This window comes from Sarcophilus harrisii, chromosome 4 (genome assembly GCF_902635505.1).
Source record: "Sarcophilus harrisii chromosome 4, mSarHar1.11, whole genome shotgun sequence".
In the NCBI taxonomy this organism is placed as follows: Eukaryota; Metazoa; Chordata; class Mammalia; order Dasyuromorphia; family Dasyuridae; genus Sarcophilus; species Sarcophilus harrisii.
In genome coordinates, this window is record NC_045429.1 from 180371592 (window position 1) to 180395851 (window position 24260).

Genomic DNA, 24260 nt, shown 5'->3' on the forward strand with positions numbered 1-24260 from the left:
ATATTTAGTTTAATAATAACTTATATAGTGCTTTAGGAACTTTATATAGTTTTGCAAACCTTGGACATTTCTTTTTGTTCTTTGCAGTTTTCATTTTATGAGTTCTTGAAATATAGCTCTGGAAAAACAGGCTTAAAAAGCCCACTGTATTTCAAATGGAGCTACTTGACTATCCTTCAAACCCAAATCTCTCTGATTTTCATGAAATGGCCAATAATAGCCATTGTCCCAGTTCAATCCTCTGTGGCTCATTACTGAGGTTTTGATAGCTTAGAATGAGTATAAATAGTAGTTCTTTTCTGTTTTAGCCAGCCACTCTGAGGGTTTTCCCCTCCCAGACTGATATTTTTGTGATGCTAAATTGGACCATCTTTTGTCTCAATTCTTACCTAAACTTTAGTCTTTAAAAAAGTGTTGTCTCCTGTAAAAGATAAAAATCCAAGTTTACCCCCTACATTCTGGGCCATCACCAGTCACTTTTTGAAGGAGAGAGTATGACTGATTTCGCTCAAATCCAATTCACAGGCAAGTCAACATCACCTTGGCGATGTCTTTGGTCCTCCTTGAAAATAAAGGATGAACTCTAAAACCCGATTTGGCTTAAATGATATGACTTAATGTCATGCTAGCAAGTAGGAGAGGTAAATTTTTTTCAGGCCTCCTGAATTCAAGTGCAGCAGTCTTTCTACTCCTATATATACCACACTCACTCTCCTAAGCACTTTTCTAAGAAGTAAAATTTTTGTTGTTGAGTTCTTTTATTTATATAAAAATATATGTTGTGCATACCTGACTATAAGTGAAAATAAATCCACACCAATCTAATGGTGGTAGTCTTAATCCTGAGAATGTTTGTTAAATTTGTAGATCAATCTCTAAGTAAACTTCTTACTCAAGATGATACACATTGTCACATTTTAAGCCAAACTTCTAAGGCAGCTTAGCTTTTTTGGTTTGCATTTTTAAATTCTTACTGAAAACTTGGTGACAAGAGATTCTCATTCCACTTGAATTGTAATTAGACTTGGATCTGGCAAGCTAATAATAAAAATTAATGAAGTTTTATCTGCTTAAATTTCAGTGGTTTTTTTTTTCCCCCTCTTTCAAATGTAGGCACTGGAAAAACACTGCCGGGTAGATGGAGGCTATTCTGGCCTCAGGGACGTTTATCTAAAGCGAGAGAGTTATGATGATGTACAGCAGAGTTTCTTCCTGGCAGAAACCCTAAAGTAAGTAAAATATATTACAAAGTTAATGTAACTTATTAATATAAGATAGCTTGACAAGTCATCTTTATATGTTTATTTATCATTAAGAAAGATGAAGCAGGGTATAATTGTAATAGTTTGGGGGTTTTATTCATAGTAAGAATTTAAATTACTCTTTTAAACTTAATAAAATTAATTTAAATTGATTTTTAGAAAATTGTATTCCTTTTAAAAGATATAATATGTTGATAGTTTTGTCTGAAGACTGAAACCAGAGGATTCAGTTGGGGAATCAAGGTTATGAAAGCTAATACCACAGCTTCTCTGCCCATTCTTTTCTCCTTACCACTCCTTTACTTTTAATTTAGACTCCAGGAGATAAGGAAACCCTAGTCTACATAGAAACTGCTACATCTATGTCATTCTTGTTTTCAAAAGATTATTAACTATCATCCAGGCTCATTAACCTATTAAAATTATATTTTTCTTCTATTATCTTATGCTATTTCCTTTCACTTACTCATTATTCCAGCCAATATTTTGGCTTTTTTAATACTGATCATTCCCTAAATCCATGCTACTCTTTCCTGCTTCCTTGTCTTTGGTCGGACACAATCCCTAAGGCATTCAAGATACTCTTCTCTATATCTACCTGTTAAAAGTATCATCACTCTTTGTGACTCAAGTGATAGCTCCTCTGTAAAACCCCCAGGGCCTAGATAATGTTTCTATTTTTCACCCCTTTAGGGCATTTATCACACTTTGATTTACATATAACTATCCCTTTATTAGATTATAAGCTTCTTGAGATCAGGTATCATTTCTTATTCACCATCATGTATTTTCACTGCTTTTGCACATTATGAACAATAAATGCTTGCACTGGACTGCAGTAACTTGGAGCTAAGATCTGGTCATCAGTATCTTGGGTGTGTAACCTAGTATTTTATAATCCAGCTTCTTAAATTATGGTTCACAACCTCATAGAGGGTTGCAAAATTATGATTTATTGTCAGCAAATATTTGGTTTGTATACCTAATTTATATACATATTCTGGGGTCACATAAAAATCTCACGGAGAAAAAGAGGTCATGAATGGAAAAAAGAAGCCCTGTTTTATAGCACACCCAGCCAAAAGTTGGCAAGTTGGAGAAACCTGGTTATTAATAATCCAACCAAGGGTAATTTAGCTCTTCAGTTTCTAGAAGAAAGAGAAGGGTTATAGAACTGCATAATATGATAAATTCTATCCAGAATGACCACAGTAAGCCTTTTCAGTGATTTGGAACAACATGTATACCTGCATACATGAGCCAAACCATTCTCAAAAATAAGCAAATGCAAGGTAATGGAAATTTCATCTGAAAAGTCCTCTTAGGATTTCTGTATATGCTTTGGTGGAATAGTCACTACATGTCCAGTCTATCATTTGACCAAGGAATGATTGATTGTACTGTACTGGATTGACATTTATTCACAAACTATAGTGGCAAATGGTAATTTTAAAAGTCTCACTTGACAGATCAGAATACTCATACCATCCAAGAGGCACATCCTTTTCCCAAAAGGAGAATTAACTATTTATTTGTGAAATTATGCCCAAAATGTAAAATAAATAGCATTTTATGGAAGTTGAGAAAAACCTTATCTACAACAAAAGCAGAGAAACCTTCAACTAGAAAATCAGCACATAAGGACAAGGAAAATGTTGGCTAGTAGCCTAGAGGCAGCTGCCCTAGATTTCAGCCACAGGATAGTGATTTTAGTTAAGTGTATAAGGAACAGCATCAGAATCATGCTGACCCTGGTAATTATCTTACTAGTTGCATAGTTCTGCTGATTCAAAATGCAGTTATTTAAGTGTTATTTAGTAATGATAATCTGAACCTGGATCAGGGATTTAAGATTGTAGCAACAGCACTATTAGTATACTCTGCTATACTTATTCCTGTATAAATTATGTGAATTCCTGTGGGTTCTTGTCTAAGAGATTTAAATTACTGGAAAGGATAGAAAGGGAATTCCTGTTTGTGTTTGTACCAAGAATGAATAAAAGACTCAGTTTAAAAGCATTTATTAAATGCCTATTTGCCAAACCCTTTATTGGGCACTAGAGATAGTCCCTGACCTTAAGTAGTTTACACTCTAATAAAATAATAACATATAGAGAAATTTGGGTCTGAGAAGTCAGAGAGCTATTGAGTGGGCCCATAAAGTACAATCTGATGGTCAAATCCTTTGCTTTAGCAACTATAATCAAATACTTGGGAAAGCAGAAATGCAAAGTGACTGAGGAGTAAAGGAAAGATGGCTATACATATAAAACAGGATTGAAGATGGCAAAAGAACACCTTCACTCTCCCAAATTTTTGTCATATATATAGGCAGAGACATGATCTAGGTATAGTTGGTTAGATTTGTTGTGGTAGCTGAGCTTGCACTTACATACTAATTGTGACACTTCAGCCCCAGAAAGATGAGACATGGTTTCTTGAGATAGTAAGATAGCAGTTTTTGGCTAGAGAGTATTTTTTCATATTGCCCCTTGATTTGAGATTCTTATTTTACATCTTGTAGTCCTTTAATCATTCACTACAACAACAATATTTGAAATGCCAGTAACTCTATTTTGCAGCAAGACAAATAAATCCAGTCATTAATCAAAGTCCTATTGTCATCTGGTTCCTTGGGAGAGAGATGCTGTACTGACTCATAGAACCAAGAAAGGGACAAGCAGAACTCAGAAGTCTGCAAAAGAAACCTAAGAGTAGAATAGGAGGCTCTTCATTTCCTCATTTAGAATCGGTTCAAACACCCAAGAAAAGATGTAGAAATCTGAGATAGAAAGGCAAGATGTGAGCAATATATCCATCCATTTATCTTTTGGACACCTCCTAAGATGAACTAGTGCTTGTAAATTCGCTAGAAAGTGATATTTCTTTCTTGATGTGGTAAAAAAAAAAAAAATTAATAGTTTTCTGGAAATTTTATCCCAAGTAATATAACTACTCAAACAACAATATACAAACACTAAAGCCTTTGTGAACAAAATGGAGTTATTAAAATCAAAAAATGATATTTTAGATTCTGTTCATGATAAATGAAAATTTCACCTATTTGGTTGTATGTCAGTGATTATGACATTTTTTAAAATCTCAGGAACACAAAGAAAAATTAATAAATAGTATTTCATATGAATTTCTGTAGCCTTTAGGAGGAGAAAGCATAAAGCCTCACACACTAGAAAAGTATTCTTCAATATTTTATTTTTTTTAATTACATGTAAAAGCAACTTTTAACATTTTTGTTTAAGCTTCAAGTCCCAAATTCTTTCTCCCTTCTTCCCCTAGTCATTCCATGAGACTATACATGTACAGTCATGAAAAACATATTTCCATATTATTGTCTTTCTGAGTTATTTTTCAATGGTGTCCAACTCTCATAACCCTATTTGGGGTTTTCTTTAAAAAGATTGGTTCCTTGATATTCTTTTATTCTTCCAAATGAATGTTTTGTTTTGTTTTGTTTTGTTTTTTTATCTTACTCTTTACCATACATTTTTGGTAGTTTGTTTGGTATGGCACTGAATACAACACTTAAAAGAAAAAAGGAAATTTATTTTAATCTCTCTTCTAGTCAATCCATTTGTTTTTTAAAGTATATGTCAGCCATGAATGGGATCCTGTAATTTCTATGGAGGATTTGTTTAATTATCAGTTATTTAATTCAATTATCAATATCCATTTTATTCAATTTATTCAGTTCTATTGAGCTTAGAAAATAAAGCATGGCATTCAAATTTAATAATATTTTCAAAATTTACTTATGTGATCTTTATAATTGGACACCATATAGGTTTCAGCATTTGGAGTGGGTTTTTTTTTTTTTTAATTCATTTTTGACTGCACAAATGATTTATATATTAGGAGTTTTGCAATGATTAAGTCTTTTGTAGAAATTGTTCACTACTCTAATTTTAGACTTTTAATAACCCACTTACATGAATGTCATTATTTTCTTGCATTACAAATGCAAAATTTTAGTGAAAACTATGATTTTTATGTTTAGTTAGATATTCTAATTTTTTCTGCAATCTTATAGGGCAGTGAAAATTTTACAATACAATTGATTCAGTTCCTGCTTATTACGTATGTGTTTTGTACTTAGTGGTATATGAACATTTTTTTTTGCCTTTCATGGAATGTAAACTGTTTGAAGACAGACATTATTCCATTTTTCAACTGATATCCAATATCTAGCACAGTGCCTGACTCATCAGAGGTCTCAAATAAAGGCTTATTAGTTGATTTATTAAGTTTGCTATATTATGTGAGCCCTCTAATACAGTTCTAATATAACTGGGTTTCTCTCGCCAGATATCTCTATTTGCTGTTTTCTGATGATGATCTCCTTCCACTGGAACATTGGATCTTTAATACTGAGGCTCATCTTCTACCGGTTCTCCGCAAGAATAATCAGGAAGTGGAAGAAAATCACAAATAAAAAGATTCTGAACATATTGTTTTGCTGCATTCCTTTAATTTTCCCACACACTTTAAAAATTCCCTTCTATTCCCAGCACATTGCAAACTTTGATTACAATTGGTGTGGTTCTTCTGAGTTCTAAACGAATTGTTTTGCAGTCCATTTTATTTAATAGGAAATATTTGTAATTGGACTTAAATTCTTCATTATGTCTTCAGTTCATCCAGTTAATCGAGCCACTTAAAAAGAAGAAAAAAGAAATTTGCCATCTCTGGAATTTATGAGGCTGTTGAGTCACTTTTGCCAAACTGAATAAGTGGGTCTTAAGGTTTAAGGTGACCTGTTTACTACAATTTTAATTTGACTGCAAAATTTTTTCCTCCTCTATGAGGAGATGATGTCTGCTTTAAGCTGTAATATTTTGCCATGTTGCAAAAAGCCATAATAAATTAATTATTGAAACAGCTTTTTTTTTTTTCTTTCCAATTTCATGTTAATCTAGTTTGTCTGTTCACCCAAGATGAATCTTGTAACTGTGACAGCCTCCTCTGATGCGGGTCTATCATTATTTGGTAGAATGTCTTTTAAAATACTTCACTCACATTGTAATCTAAATAAAAAAACAGAGCTATTATCATTCCATGTTGACCTCATTCTCCTTAAGAGTTGCAGTAGATTTTACTATAACAAAACTGCATTGGTGTTTTTAATTTGTGAATTTTCCTCAAATTTTGTTTTTAAATGTACTGTATTTGTTGCCAACTGGATCATTCCTTCCATTTTCCAGTACACCGTAGTATCAATTATAAAAGACAGCTTAGTATGAGCAAAATAAACCATTTTGCAAGAATTTGCTGTGATGGAATTATTCTTTTAAAAAAGGGAATAGAAATAGAAAACTATTCATTTTTGCTTTTGGTGGCAGTATGAAGGAGCATGATCATTTTAAAAACAGAACAAGTGCTTCATGTGATTTTTGTTGTTGATTTCTTTGCAATTAATTTCTGTGGTTTTTATTTTTTTGCATAACATTCCATTTACTCTAGATTGTGAACAAGACTCCACTCAAATGCAGTAAATTATTTTAATGTAGATAATGTGAGTGTTTCGTTTCAGCCTCATTAAAGAAGATCCTCATTCTACTATTTATTCCTGGTCAACTGACAGAAAATCTAAACAATCAGCTCCAAAGGAGTCAAACCCTTTATAATGTAATATTTCACACATCTCAACATATAGGCCCAAATTTATTGAAGCAGTGTGTGTGTGTGTGTGTGTGTGTGTGTGTGTGTGCCAAAAACCCTGTCCATATTTTCTTTGTTTTACCCTCCAGTCTCCCAATGAACTAGGAAAGGAGCTGGCTGTATTCTTTTCCTTTGGGGAACAAAAGTACATGAAATCAACCAGTCCTCTCTCAGATTTAAATAGGATAGAAAGACTGATATCAATAGGTGTTCTATATCTATATACATATATAGATATATAATTGGAATGTTACTGTATGGCTTTACCAAGGAAACAGCAGTGGGATGGTAATGTGTTTTCTTTGACCTAGCATAATTTCTCTCGGATCAAATATGTGCAATCATGTGTGTTCATGTATGTATGTGTGCATAGGCACACTTTTTAAAATAATTAGAATCCTTTACAATAATAACTGTTACCAGCCCTAGGAGGGTAATAGGATATTCTGGTTGATCAGTTATTTGAAATGATAATACAATAAATATTTACTTAGAGAACTTAAGAAAAGTAACATGATTAGATCAATTTTCAATTAGAATAAAATTAAAATAGACTTTAATAGTGATAAAATTAACTTTTTTGGTGATTCAGAAAGTACCCTCATAAAGAATATCATTTTTCATCTTGGTGATAGGCAAAAGTCCTAATTTAGGTCTGACTGAAGGACAGATAACAGAGTTTACTGTTCATGATATTCCATTAAAATGAATCTGATTGAATTCTCTTGTATACTGTTGGTCTATTGTAATTAAAATTTTTGTGTCATTTAAAAGAAACAGATTTCCCAGAATATGGATTTTTCCAAGTGTGTTCTTATCTAGAACAAAGAGCTCTTTTTGCAGAAGGGGACATTTTTTTTTCTCCGTTCCATTGCATTCTTCAAATCACACTGTGATCTAATTTCATTAATAATATGATTCCTAAAAGAAAAAAGATTAAATTTTTAATAGATGGCACTTTTTTCTAGACAAAGGAAAATAGTTTTGTTTTCACCAGGTGTTTTAGTATCATTGTTTCATATACATCAGTGAAGTGGTCAATATGATAATACCTACATACACTAAAAAAATTTTTAGCTAAATTTTCTATTCAAACTTGTCAAATATACCAGGACAAAGCCATGTGCTTTAAAAGAAAATGAATAAAGCAGCTCATTTTCTCAGGTCTAATCAGACTTAATGGATTCAATTAATGTTGTTTAATATTAAATGTTTCCAAAGACCTCCTTTGTCAGAATCATCTTTATGTAGTCTACTACCTTTTTATATCTTCTACTTATGGAACAGATAGGAAATATATCAATAAATTATTATTGGTATGATAATGTGTTTCTTAAACCTGGAATAACTTTTAGGTATAATTTTAACTCTTTTAATGAAACAAATACACATAATTTATTGTGGGAAGTGAAGCTAGGAGATAATGCATGTATTTTTTTTTCCTCCCAAGCCTTTAAGATAGGCAGGACTGTTGCTAAAATTGGGCCTTATGTGTTTAGATTCAAGTTCTCATGTTAGTTTCCATAGGATGAGGAAAATAAATAAATGTATTTTCTTGATTTCAAGTTTTGATTTGAAAGCACAAAGCAGATTTGTATTTCTGCAACAGATAGGGTATTAAATTCAGGTTGTATGTAAAAACTGCACTATAATGTATCTTTTGTATCCTGGTGTAAGTAGACAAGAAGATTGTAACACATAATGCTCTGCCGATGGCAAGGTTAACCTTTTGTAAATTCTAGAACTTGGGTTTTTGAGAAATCCCCAAACACCAAAAATGTATACATGATAAAGGATTAAGACATGTTATTGAAACTTAGCTGGTAATTCTTAGTTTTGAAAGTTTTCAATGACTGAAATCTTTATGTAGACATTGCCTTTCATTCCTCTTCAGCATCACAATGCAGTTAAGTTTACAACGTTGATATTTTTAAAGGTGAATAATTTAAACAACACCTAGTTTTGTTGTCATGAAATGTTTTCTTTTGGATACTACTTGTGAAATTAATATTGCATATATCTGTTGTCTGGCAAATCTACAATGCCTAATGGTGTTTGTGATGATTTCATCATGTGTTAGCCATTTCTATGCATCAATTGTGTTTTGATTTGTATATAAATCCATTTAGTCTTTTTCCAAATTTATATAAATCTCTAATGATATGAAATGCATAATAGATCAAGACATAATTTTTAAGAGCTATATTTGTAAAAAATTTCTCTATGGTGAATAAAGTCTTTTAATATACCTTTTCATTTGTTATCATTTTTCCTCCTTTTTAAAAGTAAGCAGCTCTTCACAGATTTTTTTTTTTTTTTGGTTTATTTCTAATGGTCTACACCAGCAATCAGTAAACCATGTTCAGTTCAATCAAATTAAGCCCTTCAGTGGTAATATTTCCCATATTGTACCCACTTTTCTTTATGTCTTTGCTGTCTGTTTCTTTGATTTGTTCTATGCAACATTCGTTCTTCATATTATATCCATATAATTCTAGGTCTTTTATTTAAATTTTTTCTTCCCAATTATACTTTTTGTTCTGTGGTCATTAAAAACATGCTTAATATGTATACTTTTTTTAACATCTATATGACTTATTTATATACTAGCACATGGTCTACTTTTATAAAGCTGTCATTCAAAATGGAGGAATATATATGTTCCTTAGGATTCTTCTTCAGTAATGACCAAAGGATTTATTTGTATCTAACATCTCAAAAATTATGTTCAAGTCTTTAACTCCATCTTTTTGTTAAATTTGGCTTGGTCTGAAAGTAGCACATTAAAGGGCTCAGAAATTATTGTCCTTTGGTCATATTTATCCCTGAAGTTCAATTAGATTTTCCTTCATACTTACATCTTAACTCATTTGTTAAACATGTTTAATTTGTATTATTTATAATACCTGTATGTATGTGGGGTTTTTTTGCTTATTTCTTTTGATCATTTTTATTATAATTATTGCCTTATTTGAAATTATAATTGCCACTTATGCTTTTTTAGATTAACCTGATTCACAGTAGATTTACTCCAGCCTCTCTGAATATTTAGGTTTCAAATGTTTATTGCAAACAATATATTGTAGGATTACACTTTCTAATCCATTCTGCTACCTTTCTCCCTTTTATGATGAGTTCATCCCATTTATATTCGCTTATAACTATTAAAAGTGTTTTTCTCATATCCTATCATAATGTTTGTTCTCTTTGCCTTCTATCTACCTCTTTCCAAAAAAATGTAGATGGGAACAGAAAGGTTTTTAGACCAACACTAATAACATATAATTGGGGTCATTTAATCTTACTAATTTAATTTGAAGACCCAGATCTTCAAATAGTTTTAGTTTTTCTTATATTAATCCTTTATGATCAGTCTCATAATTGAAACTGGTTTTGCTTGTAACTTTAACTCCTAAACTCTACTCAGTCTCTTAAATCTGTAGTCCAACCTCTGTGTGGCTGCTTATTTCTTATTGACTTCATTGTATTTCTGTATAAAATCTGCCTGTGTCGATCTTCCTTAGATTCAAAACAGATTGAGATTCATTAGATAACCAGTACTTCCGCTACATATTTGTATATTCTTCTGAAATGACTTTCTGTACTCCAGCCACCTTTTCCTACCTGGAAACTTGGACTCTACACTTAGAGTCACCCTGGACTCTGATAGATGATAGATCCAGGTGTTCCCCTCATTTCCCAGTCATCTACAACATGCTGTCAGCAAGTACTACCCCTCCCTATCTCCTAGCTCCCGATTTTTGCTGTCTTCCTCCTTTAGAGTAGAAGCCTTTTGAAATGTTGTCTTGCTTGTTTGTATTTGTATCCTCAGTATGGTACAATGCCTAGTACACAGTACATGCTTAATAAATCTTATCATCTAATAAGCCCCTGTTATGAGAAAGTACTATGTTCCTCCTCTTTCCTAATATATTACTTTAGCTTTACTCTTAAAATAAATGAAACAGCATTAAATCACAGCCAGCATCTAAATCTGTCTTTTTTCTGCTTCCTCATAAGTCCTTTGAATATAGAATTCTGAGGGTACCTGGGCTGCTTTTTTTTTTTAAATGTAAATATTTGGTTATCATTTAGCCCCTTTTAAATACCGTTCTAATTTTCCCTGTCACCTATATTTGCATTTCATAAACTACTCTCATTAGATATTCTCAGTGGAAAGCTACAAAACTAGTTTAGAAAATGTGCATTTGCTCCCTATAAGATTATACTCGACTTTTCATTATAAATGATTTGTGATTGTAAGCCTTTTTTCTTTTTCCTTATGTTTATGATATTCCAAGATTTCCTTTTCTTTAAGGCTGCAGCTTAGTTTTGTACAACCTTGACTGAAACCAATAAATGATCTCTTTTTCCCTGGCTGCTAGCAGAATTTTTTATTTGATCTAAAACCTCTGGATTTTGGCTGCAAAAATATGGCTATGTTCAAATTAAATTTTCTTTCAGGAAAGAACCAGTGGATTATTTTTTTTTTTTTTTACTTTACCCATAAAACTGAACAATTTTGGACAGTTAGGAAATTAATTTTTATTTTTAATGATTTTCAAATATAGTATCTAAAATTTTTGTTTCATTATGGTTTTCAGTGAGTCCAATGATTTTTATATTATTAGGTCTATTTTATAGGTCAATGTTTTTGATGATAGCTACCTCAATCTTCTGAATTTTTTAGTCTTGATTTTGTTCTAATAGTTCATATTGTCTCATTGAATACTGAGTTCTTTTTGCTCCGTTATATTTTTCAAAGTATTAACTACTTGAGGAAGGTTTTCTACCTTCCTCTATACTTCTTTTACTTCTAAGTACTGATTTCATTTTTATCTTTGATTACACCTTTTCCTTCCCTTCTTGATCTGTTTTTGGAGCCCTTGTAGCTATTTTACTTTTAAAACTTATTGTAATCATTGTAATTATTTCCTTTCTTTGAGATTTGATCTTGAGAATCTTTTAATCCATAATATGTCCCCACTATATTAGTAGTTTCTTTCTCTTAAGTGAGGTATTTAGCCTTGGGATGTTTATTACAACTTTGTGTTCACACTTGGCCCTGTCCCTTATATTGTTCATATGTAAAATCACTATTCTGTGACATTTTCATGAGATTGAATAACTTAATGGCATTTCTCTTTAGTTTTGTTGAATCTTTCCTTAATGTAGTGCTTTTTCGTAGTAGGTGTTTCTCAGAGAAGTTGGTTAGTTGGATCCTTTCACTTTACCATCTTTAAGTTCCTTTCATTGGGTGTCTATTAACTTTTCACACTGCTAAATTTTGTCTTCATTTCTTTTTGTTTGTTTTCTTGTCCAGCCCTACCTAAAATATAAAATAAATCTACAGGACTGAAATGAACATTCCATTAAAATCAACAATGGATTGCGAAAATCATAAAGTTATTCTTTTAGTTATCAGGGGTAATTAAATTAATTAAGGTATACAAAGTTCTAACAATGTCAAGATTGAGGTTCTTAAGACATCTTCAGGGGGAGAGAGAGGAGGGGTCAGAGAAATAGGAGGAAAGAGGAAGATGATGATTTGTCATCTGCAAGACAAAGGGGACACAAAGTGCAGGCTAAAAACTTTTTCAAGAAAATAACATTGCAGGGACACCTAAGTGGTATAATGGATATCACCAGCCCTGAAGTCAGGAGAACCTGAATTCAAATCTGACCTCAGACACTTAACATTTCCTAGCTGTGTGATCTTGGGCAAGTCACTTAACCCCAATTGCCTCAGCAAAAAAAAAAATCACTGATTATATTTGATAGGAGCAATAGTACCTACACAATGGGACTATGAGAATGGAGAGGGAGAGCGATTGTCTAGAATAGAGGAAAGTTTCACAAGAGGCAAGTATTCAATTAAACTTTTTTCTCTTAGTGTCTCCCTAGCATATAAGCTAGGAAAATGTTTTATAAATTTTAAAGCACTGTATAAACATCATTATTTCTCTGTTTAACCAAGAGTTTTAGTGCAATCTAAACTTTTGTTTTGTTTTATTTTTTAGGATCCCCATAAAGTTATAGTATATCCTTTCTTCTCAGAGGAAATTTTCTCAAAAACAAGCCTGAACTTCTTTTCTCCCTTTTCTGTTTGAGATGGTAGTCTGGTAGTCTTCCTTTTCATATTGTGTGAAGGATTGTCAGGATTCATCAAAACTAAATTCCCTGGGTAAATATATATATATATATATATATTTGAGTTAATCTCTTCATTTAGAATTGATATTGATTAGAGTATTTGTAAATTAACACCTCCACCTCCCCCCAAAAAAATCCTGAATATTTAATCCTAAATATAATGTGGTCTTGTTTTAAGAATTAGCTTCTGTATGTGAAGGAGTTTTGTGTCTATGTATGTGTGTGTTTAAGAGGGAGAGGAAAGAGACAGAAGAGATGGGGGGGAGGGATGTAGGGAAGGAGGAAACAGGAGAGCATATCAACCATATGAGCAGTTATAATTTGACAGAACCATCAAGAATATATATGAGTAATTCTTGGCAGCAATCTCTAAAATGCTGTCTTAAAGAAAAAACTTTGTTTCTTACTGTTGATACACTAAGTAAAAAGGGCCTTGAACTTGGAATCTGGAGATGTTGGCTCCTCTTCCTTCTGTAATTCTTTTTAGTAGGAATGAGCTTAGTCAATAAAGTTAATATCTATTTCCTCATGTGAAAAATATTTGTACTCAGTCTCAAAGAGCTATCATGAAAAATCTTTTTGTAAATGTTAAAGCACTGTTCATAACAGATAATAGTAATACTTAGCACTTATATAGCGCTTTTTAGTTTACAAAGCACTTTACAAATATTTTCTCATTTTGTTTTCACAACAACCCTGAGGCAAATGTATTATTATTATTCCCATTTTACAGATGAAGAATGAGAAGCAGATAGAGATTAAGTGATTTGCCCAGGTCACATACATTTTAATGTCTGAGGCTGTATTTGCTCTTTGGCCTTCCTAATTCCAGGTTTAGCACCCTATCTACTGTTCCAGTTAGCTGCTTATTATGATATGATTATGAGACCCTTTATCATTATGGCCTTCCTCCTCTTGGTTTACTGGTCAATGTCCTTTCTAAAATAGGAATCCCAAAATCTAATGCAGATATTATAATATTACCTTCTTCATTGTGAACACAATAATTTTCATTATTTTTACTAATAACCCAAGGTGTTGTGTTAATAAAGAGTGTTAGTTGTTTATTTTAGTTTCCATGTCAAACTGTTGACTCTGCTGTACTTATAATCCACTAAAATCCTTGTCTTCTATACATAAGCAACTATCTAGTCATTCCTCATCTGTTCTGTACCCATTGCAATTGGTTTATTGAACCCAATAAATCTGTGGATCTTACATTTAACTCCATTAATTTTCATCTTGCTAGAATTGGCTTACAAATCTAGCTTCTGGAGGACCTTGCAGAAGTATTTTGTAATTTATGAGGGATGAACCATTGATTAGATTCTAAAGGTCATTTCCCAAAATGCTAGAGTAGCCTTTCTTATTCAGCAGCGTATTGTAGTGAAAAAAGAGCTGGTTTTCTAGTCAGACCTGATTTGGAACCCTGGTTCTTCTATTTGCTACCTTTGTGACTTTGGGCAAATCATTAGGTTTCAATTTCCTCATCTCTAAAATTCCATTGGCCTAATGAGCTTTAAGGCCATATGATCCTAAGTAAAATAGCATCATTCAGGTGCTTTGAGACTTTGTCTCATATTTCTCAATTCTTTTAGACTTACTTTTGTGAGCGGTAGAATTATAAATCTTAGAGGTGAGAAGGATCTTGAAAGGCCCTCTGATTCAGTACTTTGCTTCAGTAAGGTAAGGTATTATTATTCCCATTTTACAGTTTAAGTAATTGAGCCCTAGAGAAATTTCAACCTGCTTAAAGTCACATAGCTAATAAATAGAAAAAATGGCATAAGAATCCATACTTCCTGCCTTCTAATGCAGGATTCTTTCAACACTTTTGAGCACTAAACAAACACCCATCATATGCCAACCAGTATAATAGGTTATTGAGGTAAAAGCCAAAAACATAATTAAACCCTACTCTCAAGGATTTTACTTTATATCAACAAATCTAATTTCTACTCACCAATGCCCTTTGTACTTGCTTAAATTCCCCATACTTCACTGCATTCAAAGGCATTTTGTATTCTTTGTCTCACTGATAACTACTGTTACTAAAGGGATAGGTTGGTATATTTATCATATATTTTTAAATGAACAATTGCTATTCATAACTATCTTGCATTGTCTTTCTCGGCTTTGTATGTCATCACTTCTTTCCTATTTATATTGGTAGGCTTCCAGTTTTTGTGGAGTTTTGTTGTTTGTTTTGTTTTTTTTGATTTAGCTGTGACAACCCATTTGCTATTATTTTGCTTGTTGTTTCCAAGCCCCATTGACTTTTGGACAATTTCCTTCAGCCAGGCACACCACTTTGAACTACAAAGTACTGTATTACTCATTTTCTAAGGTCAACACTTAACTCTTTTGTTCTGGCAGAGATGCTAGAAAACATCCATTTCCAAGTGTTGCATCATCTGCTAAATTACTTGAAAGTTGTTAATTTTTAAAAAAAATTTTAAAGAGCATTTTCAGCAATAGTGTCTGGCATCAGATTTATACTTGACTTAACCTTTGTAGGAGAATTGGGTGATTTCTTCACCCAATTTGCCCAATTTAGATCACTGTTGTTAATGTATTTTCTTGAATATAATCAAAGAAAATAGAGGGGAAAAACGCACTTATCTCTTCAAGGGTTAAAGATTCCACTCAGAGGGAAACACAGTTTTGTTTTCTCCCCAGTGTAACTTTGGAAACCATGATGGGATGTTGGCAACAAAACCAATTCTATGAACCGGGCAGGATAATGGAAGCAAGTCTCTTGAAGGAGCCAGCTTGCTTCTGAAATAAGTTAATATGTTTGAAAGTCACTTTCAGCACTAATCTACTTTTTAAAGAAAATGTATAAATAGATTTGTTCTTGGAATTTAAATTTAAATCTTTTACTTCTAGCATCTACCATGATGAGTCTTGATTTGTATTTCCTGATTTATCCTGGACCTATTATTCCCAAGGCAATAAGTTCTTTCTGTGTAGGGATGATATTGTTTTTACTTCTTCAGTAATTTCTCACCATGTTTTACAAAGAGGAAGAACTCAAAGTTGTCTAATTGTTCCAACTTTTCAAAGCCAATAGACAAAAAGTTAGTTATGGATCATGAAGAAAATAAGAACCATTTCCATAGGCCTTGAACTTGTAACAGTGAATGAAACAGTGGATTTAGGAAACCCAGCTCCTGCAAGCTCCTCCTAATTCAAAGTGGTCCTTCTACTTGAACAATAGAAACTAATTCTGTGACAAGTATTCATGATGCCTTCTCAAAGGTGACTGGGGAAAGGTGTCCTTGAGGCAGGAGATTAGGAAATGTCCATGGACTTACATTTTCTAGTATCATCTTTCCTCTTCTCTTGCAATTGAAAAGTCTTCCAGTCCATAATTCTGTCTCATCATTTCATTTGTGTGGGAACAGAGAACCTGCAACTTTTCAGTAGGTCAGTCTACCAAAACTTCCTGCTTAAAGTTCATATCCCTATTGCTGATCTGGTGCATTTTAAAGGCAAAACTGAAACAGATGTTGGAGATCTGTGGTAGCTTTAGCGAGATCTAGAAGAGACTTGGACCTTCAGTGTTGGGGGTGCAAGGCAGATAATTACCTATCAATTATAGGCAAAGGCAGAGGGGCCTGAATAGAACTGGCAGCTGAGATCACCAAGGAGACTATATATGGAACCAATCCCAAACTCCAGCTTTCACCCAATTGTTTACCCAGCTGATCTTGGTGACTTCCAAATTTATAATCCCTTTCCTTATTCTTTCTCCTACCTACCTAACAAAAGAAAGGGCTAGGGAAAAAACTGAGCAAAGCAATTTCTTCCAGTTTTGCTACGTGGAGCTTCCATTTACATCCTGTTTTTATTGGCAAATCACTTCCCATGAAAACATACAGTTTTCTAATCAACTGCTGCTGCTCCTCCTCCTTTTCATGCTTCCCATTCTCATCATAATCTCTTCCTCTTCCTCCTAATTCTCCTCCTCATTTTCTCCTTTTTCTTCTCCTTTCAAATCTTTCTCTTCCTCTTTCTGCTTCCTCAGAGGGCACTCGGGTGATAAAACTAACTACTATCACCTCCTGTTATTGTATTAAGAATTTTTGAGTCATCAACTGTACTGGTAAGAGAGAGGAAAAATCTGTTTTCTCCCAGTCTGATTACTGTATTATCATATTTCTATATCTTTTATAACCCTTTTCAATGATCTCATCAAGTCCTAATAGGGTCTATACCTGGGATTAAAAGATCACTTTACAACTCTATATCACTTCTCACTGCTCCCTTTAGGGAAACATTCTGTTACAGATGAAACACCTGTTACAAGTGAAAGCCTTGGACTTCTTTCACTAAAAGGGAGTTGTCATTAGAACAACTTCAATCAATCAAAAAGAAATATTGGTTAAACATCCACTATTTGTCAAGTACCCTGAGCACACAAATACAAAGAATGAAATAATCTCTACCTACCTGGGCTACATTTATTTTAACACCTTGCTTGTAAAAGCAAACCAACTAAAGCAGCTGTCTTTTTTCCCAGAGAAAATTTCAACTAGCCCAAGCCATATTAGCTCAAATGCATATATTTTCTTGGTCATTTCTCAGTCATTAAAATGAAAAGCCATGTTTAAGACCTAAGGCCATCTCTTCAATATAGGAAAGGAAAATCTTACTTCCCATAAGACAGGAGTGATATTCCCTTTTCTTAACTCTCCCATCTGTATTCATCACTTTAGACATGTGACTGGGCAAATCATTTAACTCTGTCTCAATTTCCTCCTCTATAAAAGGGAGATAAAAAAGATACTAGAAATAGAGCTGATGTTAGACTTTAGAAATCATCTAGTTACCCATGCATATATTTTGTAAATAAAAAGATATAATTAAAAAAAATTTTAAAGTAACATTTTATTCCCCCCACCCAAAAAAAAAAAAAAAAAAGAAACCATCTAGTCTAATCTCCCATTCTGTTTCACAGGCAAACTGACACCATAGAAAGTAAAGTGACTTGCCTACATTCACTCAAGTAAGTTGATAGTGCTGGGACACAAACCCAAGACATTTATAGCAGAAAACATATTGGATTTGGGAGTCAAAGAACCTGATTTTAAATCATACTTGTCACTAGCTGCACCTTGGTCAGTTCCCTTACTCCAGACTTCAATTTCCTCATCTGTAAAATTTAGGGACTGGGAGAGTTGGTCTAGAAAGCTTCTAAGATCTCTTCCAGCTCTATATGTATGATTTCATAGTTTTGAATTTCAAATAAGAAAATAAAAATTAAGGTTTTGTAAACTATTAAAAGTGTTATATTACTATGGGACAATCATCACAGACTATATTGAATTGTTTTTATTTGTGATTCTCTTTTGTTAATTCACTGAGTTGATAGAATGTGCCTGTATATTGTTAAAGCCTATTGTTTACTGTACAGGTGAGATATATTGGTTTTTTGTTTGTTTGTTTGTTTTTTGTAATTTAATAGCCTTTTATTTACAGGATATATACATGGGTAACTTTACAGCATTAACAATTGCCAAACCTCTTGTTCCAATTTTTCATCTCTTACCCCCCCCACCCCCTCCCCTAGATGGCAGGATGACCAGTAGATGTTAAATATATTAAAATATAAATTAGATACACAATAAGTATACATGACCAAAACGTTATTTTGCTGTAGAAAAAGAATCAGACTCTGAAATATTGTACAATTAGCTTGTGAAGGAAATCAAAAATGCAGGTGTGCATAAATATAGGGATTGGGAATTCAATGTAATGGTTTTTAGTCATCTCCCAGAGTTCTTTTTCTGGGCATAGCTAGTTCAGTTCATTACTGCTCCATTAGAAATGATTTGGTTGATCTCGTTGCTGAGGATGGCCTGATCCATCAGAACTGGTCATCATATAGTATTGTTGTTGAAGTATATAATGATCTCCTGGTCCTGCTCATTTCACTCAGCATCAGTTCGTGTAAGTCTCTCCAGACCTTTCTGAAATTATCCTGTTGGTCATTTCTTACAGAACAGTAATATTCCATAATTTTTATATACCACAATTTATTCAACCATTCTCCAACTGATGGACATCCATTCAGTTTCCAGTTTTTAGCCACTACAAAAAGGGCTGCCACAAACATTCGTGCACATACAGGTCCCTTTCCCTTCTTTATAATCTCTTTGGGATATAATCCCAGTACTAACACTGCTGGATCAAAGGGTATGCACAGTTTGATAACTTTTTGAGCATAGTTCCAAACTATTCTCCAAAATGGTTGGATTCGTTCACAACTCCACCAACAATGCATCAATGTCCCAGTTTTCCCACATCCCCTCCAACAATCATCATTAATTTTTCCTGTCATCTTAGCCAATCTGACAGGTGTGTAGTGGTATTTTAGAGTTGTCTTAATTTGCATTTCTCTGATTAATAATGACTTGGAGCATCTTTTCATATGACTAGAAATAGTTTCAATTTCTTCATCTGAGAATTGTCTGTTCATATCCTTTGACCATTTTTCAATTGGAGAATGGCTTGATTTTTTATAAATTAGAGTTAATTCTCTATATATTTTGGAAATGAGGCCTTTATCGATATATTCTGTTTTAATACTACATGAGTTGTGGGATGATAAGCTGTGAATGACTTTGTTATTCTCAGCAGTGATCCATAACTACTCTGAAGGACTTAATGATGAAAAATGCTATCCCATACTCAGAGAAAGAATCGATCATGTCTGAATACAGATTGAAACGTTTTTTTTTTACTTTATTTGAGGGAGGGGAGAAGATCTATATTTTCCTTTGCAACATCACTTTTATGGAAATATTTTACATAACTTTCCTTGTGCCTTCTTAATGAGGGCTGGGGGCAGAGAGGAAAGGAGAGAATCTGAAACTCAAAGTTTTAAAAACAAATGTAAAAAATTGTTTTACATATAACTGGGAAAAACAAAAATATTAAATATTTTTTAAAATACTACATTGAAGAATTTGAGCAAATTAATCCCCTGCGAAGAAATGGAAGCATATGGAAGGAACTTAGCATTCTTATCATTGGGAAACAAGTGGAAATAGCCAGCTGATCTAGTAAAAGGCATCCGTTGTTCATTATCTCACTACCTCCACCTTATTTATCTTAGCTCTGCCAAAGAACTGGAAGTAGGGTATATAGGAGCCAACTTGTACCTGCTCTCCAGAGTCCAGTTTTTAAATATTAATTCTGAACACTAATAGCTTGGAAATCAGCAAATTCTACAAATGAGGATTTGAATTGTTGTTTCATTAATTATCTAAATTTAAGAAAGTGATGGAGAAAAATGCTAACAATACAAATTAAATTTAAAAAATGTGTCTTCCCACACATTTTTTCCCTGGAGAACAGCTTGTTAAAAAAGCACACCTCTAACTGGAAGCCAGGAAAGACCTAGAAGGTGGGTCTTGGTAGGAAATTTACCTGTATTATATGGAATTATATGGAATAGAATTATATTAATTATATGGAATAGAATAGTAATAATGAAAATAATAATAATAACTAGTCTTCATATAGCAATGTAAGATTTGCAAAGCACTTTGCATATATTATTTAATTCTCATAACAACTAAGAATATGTTAACCCAACAGGGCTCATTCTAGAGAGCGATAAGGAAAAGTGTCATGGAGCACAGGCACATGGTCCTGAGAACTGGTATCCCTGCAGAAGTAGTCATGCCTTTTTTAGGGAGGAAATAGAGGACCCCAGACTCCACAACACTTTACTCCCAACTAATTGCATAATCCAATATTGCAGCTGGCTAGTTAACCAATTGGGACAGAAAGATAAAATCAAGGATGTATATATAACCCACTAAACCTATCAAATTCTCCAAGCATTAAAGACATATGACAAGTTCCTTGCCAGTATAAAGCCCAGGGAAGGAATCTTTGGACTCTCTGGAAGTCATGTTTTCTTCTCTGGACTTTGCCACCATATTTTATCACTTTTCCCCTCTGCTTCTGTGATTCTTCTTTCCCATTGGTGAGTTCTTCCCTTCTTGAAGAAGGGCCCACACCAACCATCCTTCATTCTTTGGATTTTATTTCATGGAAGTACCTTTCCTCTCCCCATGAGAATATAAGATCCATGAGGGCAAGTGTTGCCTTTATTTTTGCTTATATTTGTATTTCTAGTGTTTGCCACAATTCCTGGTACATAAAAAAAAAACTTAATAAATGCTTATATGTTGAATAGGATAACAGGAACAAGGTCAAGATTTCTATCTGTCCATGACTTCACATGAAAAAGATGAAGAGAGTATAAGAATTTAGGAGTTTTTTTAGGCTGCAGCTCCCATATCCTACTCTTAGTAAGGAAAAAAAATAGGTTCTGAAAGGATAAGATACCTGGTATTTGGGCAGGTTATTATCTTGAAATCTATATATCAATATCCAGAAATGCTATAAATTTTTGTGGGTTAACTTTTCAGCCTGCAATTTTATTGAAATTATTATCTGAAATGGTTTCTTTTCTGATTTCATAGGATTTTCCCAGTAAACTATAATTTCATAGAACAATTTATCTCCTATTTACCTATCTGTATGTCTTTAATTTCTTTCTTTTGTCTTATTGCTATTGCAAACATTTCTCAAACTATGTCAAGTAACAGTGGAAAAAGGAGACATCCTTCCTTTATTTCTATTTTTATTGAGAAAGTTTCTAGTGTTTTCCTGTAATGTTCTCTGTTTTGCCTTCCCTGGGGATCTCTGGGAGCAGTCTTCATTTCAATTCGGTAATCACCAGAAGAGTAGCCAGGTGTTAAAGTCCAAATCCTTTATTGTCTCCTTCAAAGTCTTGTCTCCTTTCCTGGGGCCCACTTAGCTTTCTTAGAGGCCTACCTCTCTCCTTACTTCTGAGAGCTTGAGCTCCTCCTCCTTCTCAATCTCTCCAAATAAATCCTGGCTAAGGCTCCTAGCTTATATGCTCTACACTGAGTACAAACCAATCATTATATCACTAGGAAACCATTATTTGTTGCAGGATTAAATCAATGCTAAAGTAGATTTAACCATTGTCTCCTCAATTCTACTTAGCACCTTGTTTCAAGTTCTGGCCCATAACATCTCCCACTTTCTTTTGTTTTTAGAACATAGGTGGTCATGCTCTCCCTGATTTCTCAAGGAGGTGAGAATCCCAAAAAAAGGAGGTGAAAACACCTTCCCTGACTGCTCAAAAAAGGGGTGAAAACACCATAAAAGGAAGTGATCACGCCCTCCCTGATGTCTCAGGAAGGAGATGAAAACACCAAAAGAAATAGGAAATCAAATCAGATTAGCAGGTTTCTTGAAGGGGCTCACTCTTAAAACAGGCATATATAATATCAACATGGGAGATATTACACATAATTACATAAATTACATAAGCACATATTAACACAGGCTAGTAGTGATGTAACAAATAACATGAATCAACATGAGGAATTGTACATGTCCATAAGTCCTAGAAATAGTCCAAAAGGAATCTATTGTCCATTACTTCATGTGCCAGGAATCCAATGATTTCTGCAAGTTTTGAAGTCCTGCAATAGTCTCAACAATTTTTCATCTCAGGGAATCCAATGATTCCTGTGGGTTTTTGAAGTTCTATAACAGTCTCATTATCAGCCATGCTCTTTCAATGTCAGATGTTTTTTAGGTCTTCTCCTTCGTTTCAAGTTTTTTCTCTTTTTCTGTCTCTCTGAGCCAAATGCTGTTGGCACCCATCTGATTCCTTCTCCATCTGTAGAAATACAAGAAAACCCTCTCTCCCAGGCAGTTAACCTATCTAGTGCCTTCTATTTAGCACTTTTTAGATCTTTCCTCATCATCTGGAAATTACATTGTGAATTACAATTCACACTGGACACTGCCCTTTTGTTGAGGTGCCTGTATTCTTCCCAATTGTAATACCTTTCTGCCATCTGACTGCTTTTCAGCTGATTGATTATATCCTGAACTTCTAAAGGTGTAATCTCAGCTGCCAGCTGCCATCATGCCCCACCTGTCTTTTGTTTGATATCTTGGAGCTGGGCTCCACTTCTCCTTTCCCTGGGTCAATCTACATTCCGAGGCCCAGTGGAAACCTCAGTTGCATTTTGGACATGGGGTTTTGGGTCTTATTCTCTCACCCTGTCCTCTCACTCTATCTCTGTATCTACAATGGGCTCTCAGATGTCCTATTTTTCCACACTGAAAACATCGATGATTCTCTCTAGAAGTCCCTTGCCAAGAGGGACCCTGTCTTCCCATGTTCACCATAGTCTGGGTATAATAAACATTTGTGCCCACTGTGGCACAGCATCTTACGATTTCCTCTAAAGGAGCATCTTTGTGTAGTCCCCATATAATTCTTTTGCAAACCTCATTGGCATTTTCTTTAGCCAGATGTCTGGTCATTATTTCTGTAGCTGCATTGTCTCCAATATTCTTGGGACAGCTGTCTGCAAACGTCCCACAAAATCCACAAAGGGTTCTGTTTTTGTGAAGGCTTTCCCTCAATCTTTCCCTAGGAGAGAACCCCAAGCTTTTATTGCAGCAGTAGCAATTTGCTCATATGCTGCTATAGGGTAATTAATCTGTGCTGAATTCTCTGCATATTGGCCTTCACCTGCTAGTTGGTCAAAAGTGATTGGTACATTAACTCCTGTTTGCTTATTGCGTTGGACTTGAAACCTACATAATTCATGATACTCCAAAAGCCACAACAAGTTTTGTTCAGGTTCTAAATATGTCCTAGCTATGGATTTCCAATCATTCAGGTTTAAGATTTCATAAGCCAAACTCTCTAGTAACATCGTAACATAAGATGATGTAGCCCCATAAAGAGTACAACCTTTTTCAAATCCTTAATTTTTTCCAGATTAAAAGGAGTGTATCTTCTCCTTTGTTGACCTGAAGAGTCAAGCTCTTCAATCACAGGTATGCATTTATTAAATCAGATATATCCTGTCCTTTTTTTTTTGCTTTAACCAGTGCTTTTTCTAAGCTTGTCATGGATTGCTTCATAGGTGGTACTGATTGTGTCACTGCCTCTCCCCCTCCTCCTTCTTCCTCCATCCATGAAGAGTTAATTGAGGAAGGTAGGCCAGGGTATGGGGAATGCCCTAATTTCTCCTTCTGTGAAGCACCACACTCAGAATTGTGCTTAACTCCATTCTTATCTGATTCGTC

General features: G+C 33.8%; 1 protein-coding gene across 2 annotated transcripts in view; it reads left to right on the forward strand.

Annotated features, from left to right (window-relative positions):
- Nucleotides 1–9187, forward strand: part of MAN1A1 (mannosidase alpha class 1A member 1) — a 178033-nt gene extending 168846 nt beyond the window's left edge. The window contains exons 12-13 of one of the 2 annotated variants that reach the window (XM_012549315.3): nucleotides 1114–1229; nucleotides 5586–5994. In XM_012549315.3, coding sequence (XP_012404769.3) covers nucleotides 1114–1229; nucleotides 5586–5712 — 243 coding nt within the window. In that variant the 3' untranslated portion in view covers nucleotides 5713–5994. Of the gene's footprint in view, nucleotides 1–1113; nucleotides 1230–5585 lie in introns of both variants that reach the window. The other variant, XM_031964348.1, reaches the window with a different exon arrangement.
- The last annotated feature ends 15073 nt before the right edge of the window (nucleotides 9188–24260 follow it).